The 19,508-nt window shown below is 33.9% G+C and overlaps 4 protein-coding genes across 7 annotated transcripts; 2 read left to right on the top strand and 2 right to left on the bottom strand.

Annotated features, from left to right (window-relative positions):
• The first annotated feature begins 1,304 nt into the window (after positions 1–1,304).
• On the top strand, positions 1,305–5,611 carry LOC123910474 (MLO-like protein 4). 2 transcript variants are annotated; one of them, XM_045961586.1, is made up of 15 exons: positions 1,306–1,597; positions 2,030–2,087; positions 2,450–2,673; positions 2,786–2,902; positions 3,126–3,189; positions 3,336–3,427; positions 3,643–3,717; positions 3,814–3,899; positions 4,012–4,061; positions 4,158–4,198; positions 4,300–4,470; positions 4,550–4,585; positions 4,699–4,766; positions 4,886–4,946; positions 5,061–5,611. In XM_045961586.1, exons 1-15 carry the CDS (start codon positions 1,472–1,474, stop codon positions 5,451–5,453), a joined length of 1,662 nt encoding a protein of 553 aa, XP_045817542.1. In that variant the 5' UTR covers positions 1,306–1,471; the 3' UTR covers positions 5,454–5,611. The 2 variants fall into 2 exon arrangements, with proteins under 2 accessions (XP_045817543.1, XP_045817542.1); XM_045961587.1 differs by lacking the exon at positions 4,550–4,585 and having other exon boundaries at positions 1,305–1,597; positions 5,061–5,565.
• Positions 5,612–6,160: 549 nt separating this feature from the next.
• LOC123910475 (ferredoxin-A-like) lies at positions 6,161–6,888 on the bottom strand. Its single transcript, XM_045961588.1, has one exon. It carries the CDS (start codon positions 6,769–6,771, stop codon positions 6,313–6,315), a length of 459 nt encoding a protein of 152 aa, XP_045817544.1. The 5' UTR covers positions 6,772–6,888; the 3' UTR covers positions 6,161–6,312.
• Positions 6,889–7,564: 676 nt separating this feature from the next.
• Positions 7,565–12,869, bottom strand: LOC123910473 (transmembrane 9 superfamily member 1). The gene is made up of 12 exons (XM_045961585.1): positions 12,642–12,869; positions 11,426–11,618; positions 11,234–11,338; positions 10,485–10,502; positions 10,297–10,394; positions 10,059–10,211; positions 9,795–9,929; positions 9,529–9,695; positions 9,206–9,300; positions 8,734–9,107; positions 8,216–8,489; positions 7,565–8,092 (listed from the first exon to the last, which is right to left on the bottom strand). The coding sequence occupies exons 1-12, from the start codon at positions 12,711–12,713 to the stop codon at positions 8,025–8,027; spliced, it is 1,752 nt and encodes a 583-aa protein (XP_045817541.1). The 5' UTR covers positions 12,714–12,869; the 3' UTR covers positions 7,565–8,024.
• Positions 12,870–13,601: 732 nt separating this feature from the next.
• LOC123910472 (transcriptional corepressor LEUNIG_HOMOLOG-like) lies at positions 13,602–18,104 on the top strand. 3 transcript variants are annotated; one of them, XR_006810222.1, is made up of 10 exons: positions 13,627–13,901; positions 14,127–14,176; positions 14,493–14,545; positions 14,822–14,931; positions 15,101–15,396; positions 15,510–15,585; positions 15,707–15,815; positions 16,180–16,307; positions 16,386–16,465; positions 17,756–18,104. XR_006810222.1 is itself a non-coding variant. In XM_045961582.1 (9 exons), the coding sequence occupies exons 5-9, from the start codon at positions 15,134–15,136 to the stop codon at positions 17,777–17,779; spliced, it is 600 nt and encodes a 199-aa protein (XP_045817538.1). In that variant the 5' UTR covers positions 13,602–13,901; positions 14,127–14,176; positions 14,493–14,545; positions 14,822–14,931; positions 15,101–15,133; the 3' UTR covers positions 17,780–18,104. The 3 variants fall into 3 exon arrangements, 2 of the variants coding, with proteins under 2 accessions (XP_045817538.1, XP_045817540.1); XM_045961582.1 differs by lacking the exon at positions 16,386–16,465 and having other exon boundaries at positions 13,602–13,901; XM_045961584.1 differs by lacking the exons at positions 13,627–13,901; positions 14,127–14,176; positions 14,493–14,545; positions 16,386–16,465 and having other exon boundaries at positions 14,558–14,931.
• Positions 18,105–19,508: the final 1,404 nt, after the last annotated feature.

Raw genomic sequence — 19,508 nt, 5'->3', positions numbered from 1 at the left:
GGTTGGGGAAGAATGCCTCATTATTGAATTGTGTCAAATTGATAAGTAATTGGCTGATTTTATTGACTCATTCCTAATTCATCATGGTTAAAGATCCAATTATTTGTTAATTGGCTCATTTTATGTTAAACTTTGTAATGAGACATGTATGTATATGTATGTATGTATGTAGGAGTATTATTATTATTATTATTATTTTTTCATTCATATGAATAAAAGAAGTTTTTACATTGGTTGAATAGTACTTCGTAAATGATATTACTAAATGTAGTAAAATTAATTTAGATATGCTAATGCTTCAGACCATAAAACTTGAAAGTTTTGTTTGTTTATATTTCAAGAGTCATGCTAACAATTGTTTTAAGCTTTAAAAATGTTGAATACACTACTTTTTAAGTCAAGATTATTATATTACTTCCTTAACAAAGGAGTACTAAGATACTACTCTTTAATGTTTTTAAGCCACTGGATTATGTCTAGTGGTGAAGAATTTAGGTAGTATGTTATAGGTTATGGGTTTGATCCCCAACTCATTGTAAACCAAAAAAATATTTTTTGATTCTGGAGAGTCTTGAGACAAGACTCAATATTCATTAAACTTTTATTTATAAAAATACATAAAATAAAAAACAAACCAGAAGAAACAAGAAGAAAGCAATACAATCTATGTCTTTTATTGGTGAACAAGAATTAATATTTCCATGATTAATATTCAACTTCCTTTTCCATTTCCTTTTGTTGTCTTTGTCACAGAACAAACTACTTTTTCACAGTTTGCTATATATATAAAAGAATTAATTATTCATAATGCCATATACCGGTTTTCTTTAGAGGGACCCTTTTGGTCCCTTGAAACTTACCATCTAAAGGTTGTTAGTAACAGCAACCTTGGAGAATGAGAAACTCTCCATGTGCATGGTTTGGAGATTGTGTTTGTGTGTCATAGACAGCACCAATACACTGCACGTAAGCTAGTCTTTAACTTTGACAAACAATAAACAAAGTGTTTAATTAATAATTTCTTAGATGATATCATAGCCTCTCTACCATCTGTTGGGCCGCCTGCAATCAGATTTCTGATCGGACCATCCACCATTTATATCCGCGCCCCAAACCCAATATCGCTTGCGAGATGGCCTGAGTATACGCTTATAAAGTAGAAACAATACTCACCATATAAGCTAGTTTTGTAGAGTTGAGTTAGACTTAACTCTCGATTCTAAGAAATTTATTATATGATGAAATCAAAAGTGATTAGGATCTATACCTGCAACTGCAATATTATAATATACTCTCTCCACATGCACCTTTCAACTAAACTAATCAAATAAAACAAAAAACACTCTCTCAAAGCTGCTAAGATACTTCTCTTTTCCTTCCTTTGGATCCCATCTGCTCCTCATTTCTGTGGATTCAAGAGAGTTCTTCTTTTTTGTTTTCAATGAATGGTTTCTTGATGTAAGAAGAAATAATGGAACATGTTATGGAGCAAGGTCGTTCTCTTGCTGAGACACCTACATATTCAGTTGCATCTGTTGTTACTGTCATGGTCTTTGTCTGTTTCTTGGTTGAGCGTTCTATCTACCGCCTTGGTAAGGTAATAATAACAAACACATTCAAAGGTTTAGATGTTCCTACTTGGCTTGATTGAATAGATAAGTGTTGAAAAATTGCTTTTTATTTAGTATCTTAGGAATATAATGTAGAAGTGACATAAACAGCTCAAGAAGCAATAATGAACTACTAAAAGTAATGACATGTTCCTATGCTCTCTATTATTCTGCTGGCAAATTTATTACATGCTGTTCAGATCTTAGGGTACTGTTTGATATTATTTATTAATTGTTTATTTTTTAGCTTCTATGTATGTTGGCTAGTTATTTTCAGAAGCTATCTCCTATAATATAAGTTTTAACTGGCTTCAACTGTAAAATTTAACTGTGGAATGTAACTTGGACAATAAAAATAACCAGTTTCTTGATTAAGTCTCATGAAGACGACATGAAACATATTTTTCTTGGCTGTGCAGTGGTTGAAGAAGACGAGAAGGAAGGCACTTTTTGCTTCGCTGGAGAAAATGAAAGAAGGTAAATTATACATGTTGTTCGTTCCTACCTAGCGCAAAAACCAGAATTAAGGACAACGCCGTGATTGTCATTCCACTATGCTTTATGTGATTTAGTTGCTAATTAATTTTCAACAACTGAGTGAAGATTGGAGAATGAGGAAAAAGACCGCTGAAATGTTAGTGATGTCTATGTATTTGAGAGTTCCTGTGGCAAAATTTTGATCTAATATTGATATCATATCGATAGGAGTAACGGAGAAGGCTTTTTCAGTGTGAATGTTCAATAATATGCTAATATTTTAATTTCCTTTCAGAATCTTTGACGTTTTTACTGTTTGTTTATTATGTATTTAATTAACTCGGATTGATTCTTCTTGTTAGAGTTGATGCTGCTTGGGCTTATCTCTTTGTTGTTGGCACAAAGCGCGAGGTGGATCTCTGAGATTTGTATAAGCTCATCGGTATTCAGCAGTCGATTTTATACTTGTGCCGAAGAAGACCTTCCCATGATTGAGAATGTCATAATTAAAAACTCTTCCTCTTTCTCTGATGAAACTAATATTCCAAAAGGGCTAATTACTGGTGCACTCCATCAATGTGGAGAGGTAATATAAAATGCTTCAATTTTTAACTTGTGTTGAACAAACTGAGATCAATTCTGCTTTTTCTTTGCAATACTACTAATTATCCTTATGATATGCTAATTGATAAATGCAGGGCCATGAACCATTTGTTTCATATGAGGGTCTTGAGCAGCTGCACCGGTTTTTATTTGTTCTTGGGATCACTCATGTTCTGTATAGTTTTCTCGCTGTTGGTTTAGCAATGAGCAAGGTCAGCCGTCAAAGTTTCCAGCTTATTATAAGACTATGTATACTATAAAGTAATCCACAATTGTTATACCTAAAATGTGTCAAGGTTCTTGCAAGTACTAATAACTACAGTATATGATATGAGTAGTGCCTTTATTTGATATTTACTAGCAAAGTAATTCACATTACCTACCATATGCTAAGTAAGGAGTGGTTTAGTTTTTATTTGTTGTGTGTGTTTGTAGATCTATAGTTGGTGCAGATGGGAAAATCAGGCTACCATGGCTGCTATCGACGGAAATTTGCAAGGTAAATGACATAAATAGAATGGCGCACGCTTTGTCGACCAACCTTTATATTGTAAGAACTTTATTAATGCAGAAAGAAATGACAAAAGAGAAAATTGTCTGAACTTTATTAATATTGCATATACTTTAACTAATTTTATTCTACAGGAAAGATAAACAAGGTGATGAGGCGGCAAACGACCTTTGTTTTCCATCACACTTCTCATCCATGGAGCAGGAATTCAATACTAATCTGGATGGTGATATATCGTCGACGTTAATTAATTATGCATCTTTACTTATTGTTTATCTAGCAATTGAACTAACCATCATTGCACCTTTCAATTTGAAAAATATCAATCTCAAAAGAAGTATGACAAGATAATGAAAATATTCTTTTATACTTCTAAATTCACTTAGTACACGAGCCATATGCATATTCAGGATGATGACAATTTGTGATCTGACATTGCAGCTATGTTTTCTGCGTCAGTTTAGGAGTTCCATACAAAAATCAGATTACCTTGCGCTTCGTCTTGGTTTCATCACTGTAAGTGTTTACTTGTAGACAGGAGATTCTTCCTCACTAATATATAATATTCTATACCACTGATCTTATAAGCTCCCTACTTTTGTAAATTTGCAGGAACATAGATTGCCGTTGTCATATGATTTTCATAAATATATGGTTCGAAGCATGGAAGATGAATTTCATGCCATTCTAGGAATAAGGTATGAATCCCTTTGAAATTTAATTTATGCTTATTAAGATTTATCAATCCATGCATATTTTTTCATGAAAAGCATGGTTTAGAGCTGAAAATTACCTGTTTCAATTTTGCAGCTGGCCGCTTTGGGTTTATACCATAGTCTGCATCTTTGTGAACATCCATGGTAACTTTCCTTTTCATAAATCATAATAGAGCATGTGTAGACTGAATGAAGTGTCTTTGTTGATTTTGTCTAATAATTGAATTTCTAAATTTGCAGGTCTAAATATATACTTCTGGTTCTCCTTTATACCTGCAATTGTATGTAAAATAATCTGTTTTCATTTTTCAACAAATCAAAATGAATTAGTCCATTGAAAATTATTATTTTGGATAACTTCTGATTTCGCTATGCGTAAAAGCTTGTGATGTTAATAGGTACAAAACTTCAACATGTTGTAGCCACTTTAGCACTTGAAATCTGGGAGCAGCAGGGTCCATCTGCCAGAACACAAGTAAAGCCACGCGATGGTTTGTTTTGGTTCAACAAACCAGAGATATTGTTATGGCTAATACAATTTGTGATATTTCAGGTAAAATCTTGAATGCATTTGTAATTGTTTCATCCTTCATCGTTGTTTTTTGTTCTTATTTTCTCTATTATTCATGCAGAATGCCTTTGAAATGGCTTCATTTATTTGGACATTGGTAAGATTTAGATTTTTCAAGAATGTATCTATATGCCTATATCTATTCCATTACATGAACTAATATACTAAGTGCAATCTTTGTTAAAACAAAATTGCATGTCTATTGTGTAGTGGGGATTTAAAGAACAATCATGCTTCATGAGACACCATTACATGATCATCATTCGGCTGACATGTGGGTAGGTTTCATCTCTCTCACGAATTCTTTGTTCTACATTATCGACTAATTTTCGAGATTCTACAATACTTAAATTTTCGGATTCTCTTACATTTTCTCATTTCTAAACTTGTTTTGCAGAGTTTTTGTTCAGTTCTGGTGTAGCTATATGACAGTGCCCCTTAATGTGATAGTTTCACAGGTTAGCTTAAACTTTCTAAGAAATCCTTACTCTCATATTTTGTAACATTGTTCCAACAACAATGTGACCTAAGTAAATTTATTTGATTATCATATTCATCATTGTTTACTGCAGATGGGATCGCGATGTAAGAAGGCTCTAGTGACAGAGAGTGTTAGAGATTCCTTACACAGTTGGTGTAAGAGAGTAAAACAGAAGTCTAAGCATGATCATTCTCTGCATTCACATACCGCTAGATCAATATGTTCCCTGGGATCAACAATCGATGAGAGGGATGAGATAACAGTGGTATCTGGCACTCTAACTCGAACAACTTCCTTAGACTTAGAGTCTTTGAATCAGATGACAGTAACTTCAGTAGACCAGCTGAATTTTCTGACTTCAAACAACCTCGATGATTCAACCGATTTGTCAGAATCCGTACATATTAATTCACATTACAATAATGTTGACAACGGAGAGGAAGCTAAAGTTGAGACTCTTCTTGATTTGTTTCACAAAACATGATCAATATTTTGTTTTATATCTTAAGTCCTACTGCATAACAAGTTGAAATTCTAGAGTATAGTAGAGATGTGCAAATCATTCTTAATCGCTATGAAGTATAGATGTACATTATATATATATATCACTATTAGAAGTAATAAATTTAGCACCAAAATTTGGAATATTTCTCTGTATTTTTCTCGTTGTTTTCTTCCCTCTTTTTTTTTTATCTTTAACCCTTTTGTTCTTAGGGGAAAGGGACTCTAATGCTCCAAGCTCAGACGGAAAATAAGTAATGTTGACCAGCGATTTCTCTAGATGAAATTCAAACGCGATTTCTTCCAAACCATTGGTAATTAAGTAAAACTCGTTAACCACTTGACGATAGACAATTAGATAGTATATGTCTCAATTTTAAATGATATATTGAATTATTAAAGCCATAGAAAATTGATCCCCCAACATTTTGGAAATCAAATCCTACACATAAACATCATCAGCTATTACTAGTTTTATCATCATTCAAGTTTTATGAACATTCAAGTTAAGAACATAATAGATTAGAAATGCATCATCATTCATCACCTACAATACAAGGTGAGACAGAAGAAAATCCATGCTCAAAACACAAAAATACTACGTGAGAAAAATCAAAATTCATATAATATTCAACCCAGAAATGAGGGGAAAAGAAGAATAGTGAGCAAAAAAACAAGGAAAAACACAAATAATAAAAACAGAACAACATTATTAACTTCACATGTTACAACAAACAGGTGAAGGAATTAATAGAGTTACTACTCATTGTAGAGAAAGTAAAACACAAAATTTAAAGGCAAAACAAACATATAACATAAGAGGAATACATTATACAATAGAATTAAGCAGTGAGTTCCTCTTCCTTGTGAGTCTCAATAGTAACATCAGATGTAGGGAAAGCAACACAAGTAAGAACCCAACCTCCTTCAATCTGTTCATCATCAAGAAAAGAACCATCTTCCTGATTAACATTACCATTAACAACTTTACCAGCACAAGAAGAACAAGAACCAGCTCTGCATGAGTAAGGAAGTTCAATTCCAACTTCCTCAGCATGATCAAGAATGTAAACATCATCTGGACAGTCAAATTCCTGAGGTCCTTCTGGTGTAATAAGTTTCACTTTGTAAGTAGCCATAGCAACTGCAAGGTCTCCACGTTTTGTACTAACACTTTTTAAACCAAAACCACTTGGAAATGCCTTTGTGGTGGTTGTGGTTGCTACTGACATAGGCACTGGCTGCCTCCTCATGAAGGAGGTGCTGACTGCAGTGCCATACAAAGCTGGTGTGGTTGCCATTACTATTTGTTGTTTTTTCTGTTTTGGTTTCTAAGGCAAACACTGCTTTGTGTTTGAGTTTGTGATGTGTTGATGATGATAATGAGATAGGGAATGAATAAGGGAGCTTGTGGAAATAGTGTGGTTACAACAAGCTGCTATTTGAACTGCATACAACCCTATCTACACGTGGCATCACTTTATGCCTCAATCTATCTATCTCTTTTATCACCACACCTTATTGCTCATCCTTGTTGGCAAAATCTTCACCGTATTACTCTTACTACTTTGCACTTTACAGTATAATAATAATAAATTAAAATGGAATATCATGAAGTAAGGTGGTACTGGTAACTAATTTCTCAAGTACATAAATTCAATATATCACTAATTAGTATTATCTCATCTATGTGTTTTAAGCCACAAAACTTCTACTATATGTTTAAAACGGATAGTTAATTTGTTTCATTATTATGATTATAATTAGTTACAAAGCAAAAACACTGAGGCAGTTGTGAAAATAGTTGTTTAATTTTAATTCTTGTCAAATTCTTACATGACTATAAGAGAATATCCCTGCTTAACACTTCACTTGGAAGTGGGAAGATGCTTTTCGTGTAGTCCATTGAATGTTTATCCTAATAGTGTTGCATTTATATAACCCATACATATTATTCTATACGAAACCTCCAAAATTATCTAAGCAGCAAGGATAAGAAGCCGAGCAGGCAGCAACACAGATTGTTTATCTATTCAATTGGGGCATTTCTTACAAGCTGACAGGAGACTATGAAAATATTCACATCCTCAAACATTAGAAGGCAAAAATAATTTAAAATTAAAACATGAAGATTGTGTAGGAAGTGGTCATAACAGATTTGATACAAAAATTCATTTCCGAGACTTCATCCCCTCAACGTACATTAGATAAACCGTGCAGGGGAATCCGACATCAGTTCGTCTATCGGGCACCTATTTGTAATAAAAAGATTTAAAAATAAACCACGAGTCTAATATTTTGCTAGCTACTATCTGAATTATGAATTATAAAGTTCAATCCCTGCATTCTAAATCAAAGGCTTTCAATTACTGCCAGGGGAAAAAATCTCAGGGCTTCCCAAATATAGAGAAAGAATACATTCTCATCCTCAAAACCCTGTCATACTACCTATAAACATTGCTTGGTCATCACATGACCAGAGACTTCCTTCAAGAATTCATTTCTCCAACAATAAACATATGGAACTGCTCTGGTCTCGACACACAGAGAAGCCTTAGTCACACTTGATATTCCGGTAGATTCTCCTCACAAACAAATTCGAACCAAGATGACCCACAGCTCCTGCACATTTGAAAACATAAACATTTATTACAAGGTATTCAGCAAATGATTAAGTATCTTATTTCCCTTCTACAGGGTGAATACATGATCCCAAGGAAGAGTAAAATTAAACCAAAGACTTACCACAGAGAATTCCCAGTCCAAGACAAAACATCATAGTGTATCCAAAATAGAAGCTAGTTTGGAAGAAGCCTGACATCTTTGTCTTCACATAGTAGTAGTATATTGAGTACAGATATACATAAACACCTGTTGAGGCAGCTGAAAGAAAAGATGTCCATTGCCAGTTGTAGTTCTCAGCATTTAACAAAAAGTATGTCCCCACAATTGTCACACATACAGTAACAACGATGAGAATCAGAAAAACCAGGAGCATGAAGCCATAGACATAGTACACCTGTTGACCACAGAGTGGGAGGAAAAAGAATGGGAAAAACATGTAAGATGCCAGTGCATGTGTTTATTCAGCTTTCATAGAAATATGAGAGTTACTACTTAAGAGCCATTGTATAGAAATATTTCCATGAGAAATAATTATTGGCTCTGCTCTGATATAGTGCAAATAAATCTTCACAAGACAAAATTAAAAAAAAAAAAAAAAAAAACTTTCTGCTCAAATAAGTCACGGCATTGTAATTCACCTTGTAATTCCAGAAGGAGGTAAATACAAAATACATCTCAATGAATATGCTGCCAAAGGGAAGCAATCCTCCCATCAGAGAAACTACAGAGGGTGTGAGGTACCACTTCTTCTCAGGAATGGGACGGGGAATGGTCTTAACGCGACAGGGATTATTTGGAGCACCACTCCAGTTTCTTCCAACAACTGTGCCAAGAAGTGCAAGAGGGAAAGAGATGAAAGCCCAAATAACAAAGACAACCACCATTGTACCGAAGGGGATTGCTGCTAGAGATCCATAGAATATAGCAACAGTGTTTAAGATAAATCCAATTCCAAAGCACATGAATGGGAACAGTGATGCTGTAAGGATCATGGATTTAATCCAACTTTTACCTAAAAAAGATAGCATAGTTATAGTCATCATAAAAGAGAGCAAGCCACCCAAACAAACTCAAAGAGAGCATACAGCAGAGGTCAATGCAAAGTCTTACCCCCATTACGTGAGTACATTCCCCCACTTACGTAACCAGAAATGACCGATGTGAGAGCATAACATACAATGAATGTTGTGACAATGGCTCCTCGACTGCAAATTAAAGGAAATTTGCTTAATAAAGAAGGAAGAAGAAATGAACGAAACAAAATACATTCAACAGGGAAATATAGCAATGGATCACTTGATGATAGTCAAGACATGCAACTACAAGCAGAAGATAACACATGCACCTGACCTAACTTCAAGTCCACTTTGTGCACAATCATTGATAAAATCATTCGGAGTAAGATTATAGCTAGTTTAAGGTAAAGTACTTACCCAACATACAACATCCCAACAATAGCCAACAAGATGACAAGAAGAATCAACAGTGCAAGCTGAGCACCTGTGCCCACTACAGCCGAAATAAGAGCCAAACTACGAGGAGGCCGAAAAACATCACCATGCACAAGTTTCCAGCCTGATTCTTCACTGACATCTCTTTCCTAAAAATTTCAGTGTCGACCAAGAATTGACCATCAGAGCCACAATGGAATTACCTTTAAAAATAATATAAACATGCACAAAAGTTAACAAAGCCTTACCAGAGTTTCCAAATCATCATCTTCCCGAGCATACTTTGCATAGTCATTTCTCAATGTTCGCATCAATATCATAGACACCAATCCAGTTAGGAATATGACCATCATAAAAGAGTTAAAAATGGAGAACCAATGAATCTACAAAAATCCGGAGAAGCAAAGTTTTATCAGTGGCACACCCACAAGAATGAGAACATAGCATGTAACCAATGGCGATAATAAACACCACTTCAACCTAAAATACAACATGCGGAATTTATTTTTCACCTGATGCTCAAAGAATGGATAATCAAGATATACATCAAACCGGTGTCTAAAAGTGACATTAGTGGCAATCCATTTGACAGAATATGTCATGTCCAAAGATCTCCCTACTTCCAAAGGTTTTGGGTCATCATGAGTGAGATTCACATGAATGATCTGCAAAATAAATACACCTAAATATGGCACTTCATGAACCCCAAAACAGCCAGCAAAATAGCAAAAATCCAAATAGTTTTCTCACCTGATCTTTATTGTACTTAACAATGATGTTCTTGTGTGTGTAAAGAACATGCTTGCCATTATCACTGTTCTTATCAGGATGCAGCTCCCCAACATACCCTTAAACATGAATAAAAGACCCTTTGATAATTATGAACAAGTGAAACACAAAATCATATCAACCAAGGAAAGAGGCAGTTGTAGGCATACCCCATAACGGAAGATCATCTGAACTTGTGTTTAGCGCATTGAAGACCAGCAAATATAACAACCAAGGAAAGAAACAAAGGCAAGAGTAAGTTATTCAGCATTTTTTTTTTAAATAAATACATTAAAATGAAGACAAACAATAAGAAACAACACCAGGAACGAATTCTCATTCACATTGTTATACTTATCAAGACAACAAAATTTCAATTCTCCAACAACCCCTAAGGCTGAAATTTGCTTAGTATATAACATTAAACAAACAATCTTCATAGTTTTGAAGGGAAGACTTGGTACAATGGCCTGAGCTTCTTATAACATATGTGTGGGATGGGAACGTGTGGCTTTCTATCAAATTGATATCTTTCTAACAAGGGAATCGGAAAGAAAAATTTTCAACTTTGCATAAATTGCAAAGTCATGCCGAGAGAGTCTAACCACCCAGCAGAATATTGGTAATGGATGCGAGGTTTGAGAGGAAAATTAATAGAAATAATCAAGTTAACAATCCTAGGATAAAGGCTCCTTCAAAGAAAGATATTTTACAAAAGAGAATATTGGGGAGATCCGAGGAAATGTTAACAACACGTGAAATGGGATCACAAAAGAGATTAGAAAGGTAGCCAAAGAGAATATTAGAATATAATGTAGCAAAAGCACCAACTTCTAAATATTCTTGATTATCCATAAGTACACTCGTTTTACAGATTCTCTGAGTGATAAGTAAAGGAAAGAAGCAACACATAACATACCCATGAAGAATTCAAACCAGTAATTATTTTCTATTGCATCCTTGAAATGTTTAACCTTTGCATCATCAAGATTCAAACGGCAAAAAGTGGTCTTTTCCACATTCCCTACAAGAAAAGGAAAAAACTATTAAAGCCAGTTTGTTTACTGATAGGTCTTATAGGAAATAAATAGGACAAAAGGAGCCTGCATACCTAGGAACTTTATCTCAATTTGGCTATCAATAAGTTCATTGCCCCCCAGGACCTCACCTAGACCACCCCATTTGTGTGCAGCATTACCCGGTGGACGGCAAAATGGGAGGCTGTAATAGTTGTATGTTTCTTGTGGATTATTATAAGGACCTACTTTGTTCACCCAGAGGGTAACTGGGTCCTCTGGTTGATACTGCAACAAAACAAACCACATGCTTAATGATTATTGTTCATTCAAAGCTACGTATAAAACTGTACATATTTTAATCATTATAATAAGCTCAAGAAAAGGAGAGGGGGTGTAAAAATCACAATTAGAATTGCTTAAAGACATTTGGTAGTACATTCCAGATATTAATTGAGACCATTCATGTAAGTGTGCTGTGTACAAGGAAATATTTTTATGTCATCATATGAGATTAACAAAATGTTCATACATAACACAAAGCAAAAGCACCCTCCAGCTGATGTGCGACCAAATATTGATAAATTCCTGCGAAAGGGAAGACTATGGCTCAAAGACAGAAACCCCTGTGCACTAGCTTATTTTCTAAACAATCTTTCCCATTGGACAGGTATGTCATATGTGCACCATTTCAACATTCGGAATGATAAAAATATAGCTAATAGACATGACAAAAAACTAAGTTAAGAACTCTAAAACCCACCAAAATTGCAATTTTCAACCAAGCTTGTATGTGGATATAAGCTAAAAGACTAAATAAAGCAATCAAACAGCAATGAATTTCCTTTTATGTTCAATGTCAGTAAATGCCTCCCAGAACACTAATCTTTAGGTTGATTCTTCATTCATGTATATAAAAACAATTTATGCATACAACATTACAACACTAAAATAAAAGGTGAATTTTCACACTCACACACATACACAAGTGAATTTTCATGTTTACTGAATTCCAAACGTATCAAATACTGCATAATGAACAAAAAAAAAAAAAAACTTGAAATTGAAATAACTATCTATAAATGTCACATGATAATAGCAATCATAAAAAAAAAAATTCACATGAAATAAACAAACAATGGCGTGCATGATGAAATAGAGTGAGGAAACAGTTAAGATCTGACGCCAAAAATCCAAGCATGTAACATAACACAAAAACGAAAACAAAAAGACGAAGCTGAGAAAATTGAAAGGTGGATCTAATTCAAAATAAAAGCAGATCGAGGAGTAAAATTGTGAAATCTGACTGACCTTGTGATCTGACTCGGAGGCGAACGCCGGTGAAAGGAGAAGAAGGAGGAGGAGAGAGAATCGGAAGAACATGGTGGTGGTGGTGACGGTGGATCTCCGAGAGAGAAAATAGAGAGAGAAACAAAAGGAGGACTTAACCTTGAAGAATCGAGACTCACTCTATTATCTCTCGACACTTTCTCTCAACAAAACAAAACCTTTGCAATTTTTTAACACTACTACACTACGTTCGATCCAATAAAAGTATAAATAAAAAAAAATAATATATATATATATATATATATATATATATATATATATATTAAAAAAATTGGCCGTATTATTTTAAATTAATTCAGTCAATAAATATTCATTTAATAAATTGCACAATTATATATATGTTGAATGGTCGCTCGAGCACTTTTTAGTTTTTAAGCATTCTAATATTTTTATCCCGAAAAGTATAAAAAATTGTTTTTTTAATACTGTATTAATTTTATCTTTTATTTTTGTTTTTTGGTATGTTTAACTAATAAGTTTCTCGGATACACCATTTAGGATACCTTTGTGGAAATTTTTTTTTCTACCCCAACATTAATTTTGAATAGACAAATTTACCCTCATATATAAACTTTGTTTATCTCTATCTCTATATACTAAAGGATGAGTGGTTTTTCAAGCACCAAATGCAAACCCTAATTTCTTGCCCAATCAATCTCCTACATTTTTCCATGTTGACCAATCACATATTGCCACCTCTAGGTTTCCATTTCATCTAACCTAATTTGCTTGTCCTTTGGTAACCCTAATATTCTATCCAATAGTTAATTGACACTTATTATATGCTTAGAAAACCACATGGTGGCAACTAGAAACTTCTATATGGTTGCAATGATTCAGCCTGCATCAATCCTGTTGGGCCTTTCCTTGCACCAATTGAAAAGCTCCACTAAACACAAGATGACAGCAAGTAAACCAAGTGAATCAGAGGTTCAGCCCACAGATTTCATCTCTCTGTTAAGAAAGAATCCCACCAATTCCCCAATGCTATACCCTCAAGGTTGTCAAACTCTTTCTCTCACCCTCCATCTCGTCCTTGTCCTTCACAATCGCAACCACCGCCACCACCACCACCACCTATGAGGGAGTGGCCGAGTGAGAGATTTGCCGGCGGGTGACAGAGAGTTCCGACCGATATAGAGAGTTCCGGTGGTGTTTCGCGGTAACACGGCGGTGTTTGACGACGGCGGTGACAGAGCTTCTTTCTCCTTCTTTCCTCTGGTTCGATATTTCTTTCTATACATTTATTTGCTTTTTTTTTTCTGTTGTTTTTTTTTTGTTGGTTAGGATGATTGAAGATTTGAGGTGGTGGTGAAATGTGGTGGTGGTGAAATGTGGTGGTTATGGTGGATGGTGATGTATCTCGAAATTCATCTTCTAGATTTCATCTTTCTCAATTTGTGAATATTAATCTCTCTAACTGGTTTTCTGTGTTGTTTTTTGCAGGCTCTATGAAAGAGGCAGCTCAGTTTCAATTTTTGGGTTCTCAATTTTAGGTTTGGTTTATGTTTTACTGTTTCTTTGCTGGGTTTTCTTCTATTTTTCATGTATCCTTCTTGCTGATTTGTTCATCATCTTCTTGCAAAGAAATAGAAGCCTCATCCCATCAATTTGAGTTATAGTTGTTTAGATTAAATAACATTCTACTTAAGTTATAAACAATAGAAGTTTTATCATTTCATTATCTTCTTGATTATGAATGATGACAAATTTAATAAGTTTGATTGACAGAACAATGACAAATTTAGAAGTATGGTTGATTTTCATGTTTGATAAAGGGTTCTAAAACTAAGTTTTTTTTTTTCTTTGCAGAGAACGCCAGTAGGTAAGAAACTAAGAAACAAAAGTTTCGACGGATCCAGTAGGTAAGAAACTAAGAATTAAGATTGTTGATCATTCTTTACTATGTTGTGTTAATGTGTTATCAAGAATTAGGTTAACATGTGTTTGTCAAGAATTAGGAGAGTTTTTTTTAGGTAAAGATGCAGAGAATTGATTTAATTTATCTTCTAAGCTTGCACGTATTTCTATTTAACGTTTTTTTATTTGAAATCATAGCTCAAAAGTTTAAATTATATGATATGATGAAAGCAGTGGCGCAACTGAGTATATACTGAGTTTGTAAGTTTTGTTTTTGATAGCAATTGATGCACCTGGAGGATTTCTTTTCGAGTGGTGGTCTGTCTTTTGGGATATATTCATCTTGAGAACAAATGAGAAACATTCTGAGGCTGCTGCCACTTACATTGAGGTGAGCTTATTATGTAACACATATATTTTATTTTTGTTAGGGTATGGCTACGTGTATCTATCCTCTCGAGGACCCCCCTTGGTGGGAACCTGGTGCACTGAGCTGCTTTTAGTTCTATATATTGGTTGGTAGCAAACTTGATCTTATGCATGTATTTGCATGTTGATAGACCCAGCAAACGAAGGCAAAAGAACAACTTCAAATGCAGCAAATGCAACTAATGCAACAACGCAATGTCCAGTTACAGAGAAGAGATCCTAATCATCCTGCACTGAGTGGACTGGGTGGTTCCTTAAATGCCATTAACTCTGAAGGTATGTTGGGGCAGCCACCAGCAAGTGTGTTGGCTATGAAAATGTATGAAGAGCGAATGAAACACCCTCATTCAATGGATTCAGAAGCATCTCCAAATCTTATCGATGCGAATAGGATGGCTCTTCTCAAATCAGCAACAAGTCATCAAGGGTAACTAACTTTGCTTAGTTTTATAGATTGTAGTTACCGTGTGCGAGAAAGTATCACTATTAAGTTGATCTATGGATCGAATTGCTAATAATTAGGGTTATTTTCCGTTTCAGTCAGCTGGTTCATGGTAATTCAGGGAATATGTCCAATGCATTGCAGCAACTGCAAGCACGGTCTACTTTAACCAATGTAACTACTTCAACCATATCCTAACTTAGATATTGCACATGTTTTTCTTAACTATAATTTTGAATTCTTTCTCTATTTTCACCACTACTATGATAAGAAAGTTGATAAATTAATTTTCCAGGACATCAAAGGAGATGTTAACATTGGCGCTGGTCCAAAGAATTTGCCTTTGGATACATCAGTTTATCGACAAGCAATTTTACAATCAAAATCTGGGTTAGGAAGTGCAGGTGTTGTTACTGTGCCCTCCTTCACATTTTTACTTCAAATTTCTGCTTTTTATGATCCGTCTTTGTATTAAAACTTTTTCCTTTCTGTGCGCACGTGTGTGGTGGTTTAGAGGGCCAGAGTGCTGTTTCATGCAGCATATTATGTTTTTTGTGATGAAAATAAAAGACTATTTCTGTTGATTTTCTTGATAATCCTTTTTCCTAAGTGTAAAATTATAATTTCCAACATCATCTTTAAGTGGCACGTGTATTATATGTTGATGTTAATTTTAGCTAGGGTGTTGTTGATTGGTGCAGCTGATTTTATGAAAATTAGAATTTTTTATGTTGTATATTTCAACTGGATTTTGTGACTTTGATATAGGCAAGAGGCAGGCTGAGGAAGAAGTACAGGCAGTGAGTGCAAAAAAGCAAAAGCTAGAAGAGGTTCATCAAAAGAAGGAAGCTGAGTTGAAGAAATTTAAGAATGATGAAAGTAGTTATGAGGAAGAGGTACTATTATATGCTTTAACTGTGTTTCTTGTGATGTATTCAAGATAATGCAGACTTATTTTAGTATTCTGCTTGTAGGTAGTACTAAGTTGAAAGTTGAAACTAAGCTTTAAGAATATATCATGGCTTCATTTCATAGTACAAATGTATAATTATAGGTATAGGTATTTTTTGACTCCCTCACTCATACAGTACAATTATTAGTGAAATTTTTACAACAATCTTATGCAGATTTTGTGCTCTAAACCCTATCCAAAAACAATTGCATTTATTTTCCTTGACCTCTCTATGTAATATGAAAAATATTTTTTTTATTACTATTTTTCTGAACTCATTGTTTAAATATTTGTGTAGTTTCAATTTTTTATTCAAAACATATACACATAAAAATATGATTAGAATGAATTGTATTGTGTATGCTGTCAAGTTTGTTTGGGTTTGTGGATAGTGTTTTTGTGATGCCTCTATCACCATATAAATAGATACTTTTAATTACTTTTAGTTTGATTTAGATATAAAGAATTATTGTGAGCCTTTGAATTCCTTACTTTAGTGACAATTGGTGAGGTACATAGCTTTGATTGTGTTTGAAAACTCTCTTTGATTGTGAAAGTGAGCACTCAAGGTGTTTGAGTAAATGTCTCGATATGAAAAATTGATGGCTTTGTGGTCTTACTATTTGTGCTTTTCTAAACCATCATTTGTATGCAATTAGTGAAAGAATTAGTGATAACTGATAATTTCTTAGCTTATTTATTCAGGTATGACAAAATTACTTCATTTTAGAAAGCAAAAATGTTAGCTTATTAAGTTTGCTTATTTAGAGGTGTTTCTCCATGGTGTATATATTATGCATTGGACTCCAACTTTATATGATCAGCAGACAAGAACATTAGTCCATTGTAAAAAAGCAGTGATGATGATTATTCATAGTTCTAAATTACAGCGGTGATGATTATTCATAGTTCGATGCTGAAGATAAATTTAAGGGACTAAGTTGTCCGAACTATTGAGTATCAATGCTAATTTACTCCTCTAATAAAAGCAGTGATGATTATTAATAGTTCTAAATTACAGTCCGCAATTACAATTGCAGCAGCATCACATGCATTTGTCGGTATTTTGCCGCCACAACCGGGAGTGCAACCATAGTTTAGAATCATATTCTTGCACTTACACAGTAGGGTAAGCCATACAACAGTACCGTCGCACTTATACTTTGTTTTCTGTCATAATATTAGTTGACTGTGGCAGCCGGGAAGGTTGTGTCCAGTATACCATTCACACATTAGGTCTCTAGACTCTAATCGAATAAAAAGATTCAATATAGCTATGTTTACATTGTTGCACTTGGTTGTGGAGTTGAAACCAATGATAAATCATGCTGGTAACATTCAATATAGTTATCTTTTTATCTCAGATATGATGAATTTCCAAATTTTATGCAGGGAATTTTAGATTGTAGGATATGATAGAAGACTATCAATTTGGTTTGGGGTCTTAGATCTATATGCGACATGATTGCCTAAAGAGGGACTTGGAGCTTGAAGTTATCAACCAAATTAATGGAAAAAAGGAGCTGTGATTATTTTTGAATTATTGTTTAGAGGAAGAGAGAAATAATGTACTATTGCATCCTTATTGTGCATTGAAACTTTTTTTTTCCCTTCATATTGTAATGATAATGATAATGATAATTTATGTGGTTGTTTTTGTAAATTGAATTTGGATATAATGAGATTGACCTAGAAAAGTCTCCTATATTGAAGAATACAGGAAGGATGAATTCTATTTTGGGACTTGCTATCATGTCCTTCACAAAATTCTTCTTAATTTAAAACATCCTATATTTGTAATAATATATGCTTCACTCACTTGATTGACAGCATTCATGATTGAAATAAATTTGACGTTCAGCCAAATGAACCAATTTGATTAATTTTTGTATGCTTATGACTAACTTCATTTGGCTCATAGCATCCATGATTGACAACAACCATGATTGTTATATATATGACGTTCTTCCAAACCCGTGCATCGCACGGGTCGGTTACTAGTTATAGAAAATTGAAACTATGTGCTGAAAAACTGGGCCCTCGTATTTGATGTGGGGCTAGATTGTTATCACATTTGGGGAAATGCTTCCTGCACCACCCTCTTTTTGTTTGATTTATTTTGGTAGATGTATGGGCCTAACTCCTAAGCCCACAAAATGAGGTCTTTTTTGAGAATTTCTTTTGAGCTTTGCTCCCCATGCTTCACGCATGTCTAGCTTGTTTTCAATTTTATTCTTCTGCTATTTAAATAATTGACGTTATAAAAAATAAGAAATTTGAAAGAAAAAATACATTGTCCATTACTTAAATACCGAACTCAGACCGCTACTTAAATAGCACAATAATATTTTGATCATTTCAAGAGACGCGTGAGAAAAGGGAGCGCGAAAAAAAAAACTCTCCTCTTTTTTAGGTACATCCAAACAATAGAAACTATAATACAATCTCTCAAGACCCGTAAGAAATTTTTCCACCCCCGGTTTTTCATTTTTGCCCTTGATTTTGGAATGCGTTTTTCGATTTATTCTTGCCTTGAAATTTTTTTTCAAAATGTGTTTACCGAATTTTTTGCGAAATTGAACTAAAAAAATTCCAAAAATTTTATACAAAGACAAAAATGAAAAAATGGGGTAGAAAAGAAACACATGTGATGGAAAGAAAAAAATTGTCTAGTAAAAGTCTTAGTCCTCAATCTCACATGTGATGAAACTCCGATCAAGTCCACTCATACATGTTTTTTTTAAAAAAATTTATATAACTTAATAAAAATAGTAAAAGTTATTTTAAATTCATTTGTTTCTATTTTTTTTTTTAAATGTGATTTTGATATTCAATAGATGTTCATGTAAGAGACTTTAAGGTAATAAAAATCACATTCTTTATTAAAAGATATCTCTCAAAATAATTTTTATGAAAAAAGAAGAGGGAGAAATTTATCCACTTGGAAAGAATGAAATAAGAGAAAAACTTGTAATTTAGTAAACAAAACAGTCAAGAAAAATTTTATCCACTGACATTCAGTATTGAAGTGGGAAAGGGAAGAATAAAAAGCTTGGTGGCTCTACTCTACGTCGTTTAGTAAACAAAGAAGTCAAGAAAAAATTGAAAGGAAAATCATTCTCTAATATGATAATCATGTTATATA

The sequence above is a fragment of the Trifolium pratense genome, linkage group LG2, assembly GCF_020283565.1.
Source record: "Trifolium pratense cultivar HEN17-A07 linkage group LG2, ARS_RC_1.1, whole genome shotgun sequence".
Lineage (NCBI taxonomy): Eukaryota > Viridiplantae > Streptophyta > Magnoliopsida > Fabales > Fabaceae > Trifolium > Trifolium pratense.
Note: the sequence above shows the minus strand (reverse complement) of the source record. Positions and strands in the feature narration are given on the sequence as shown.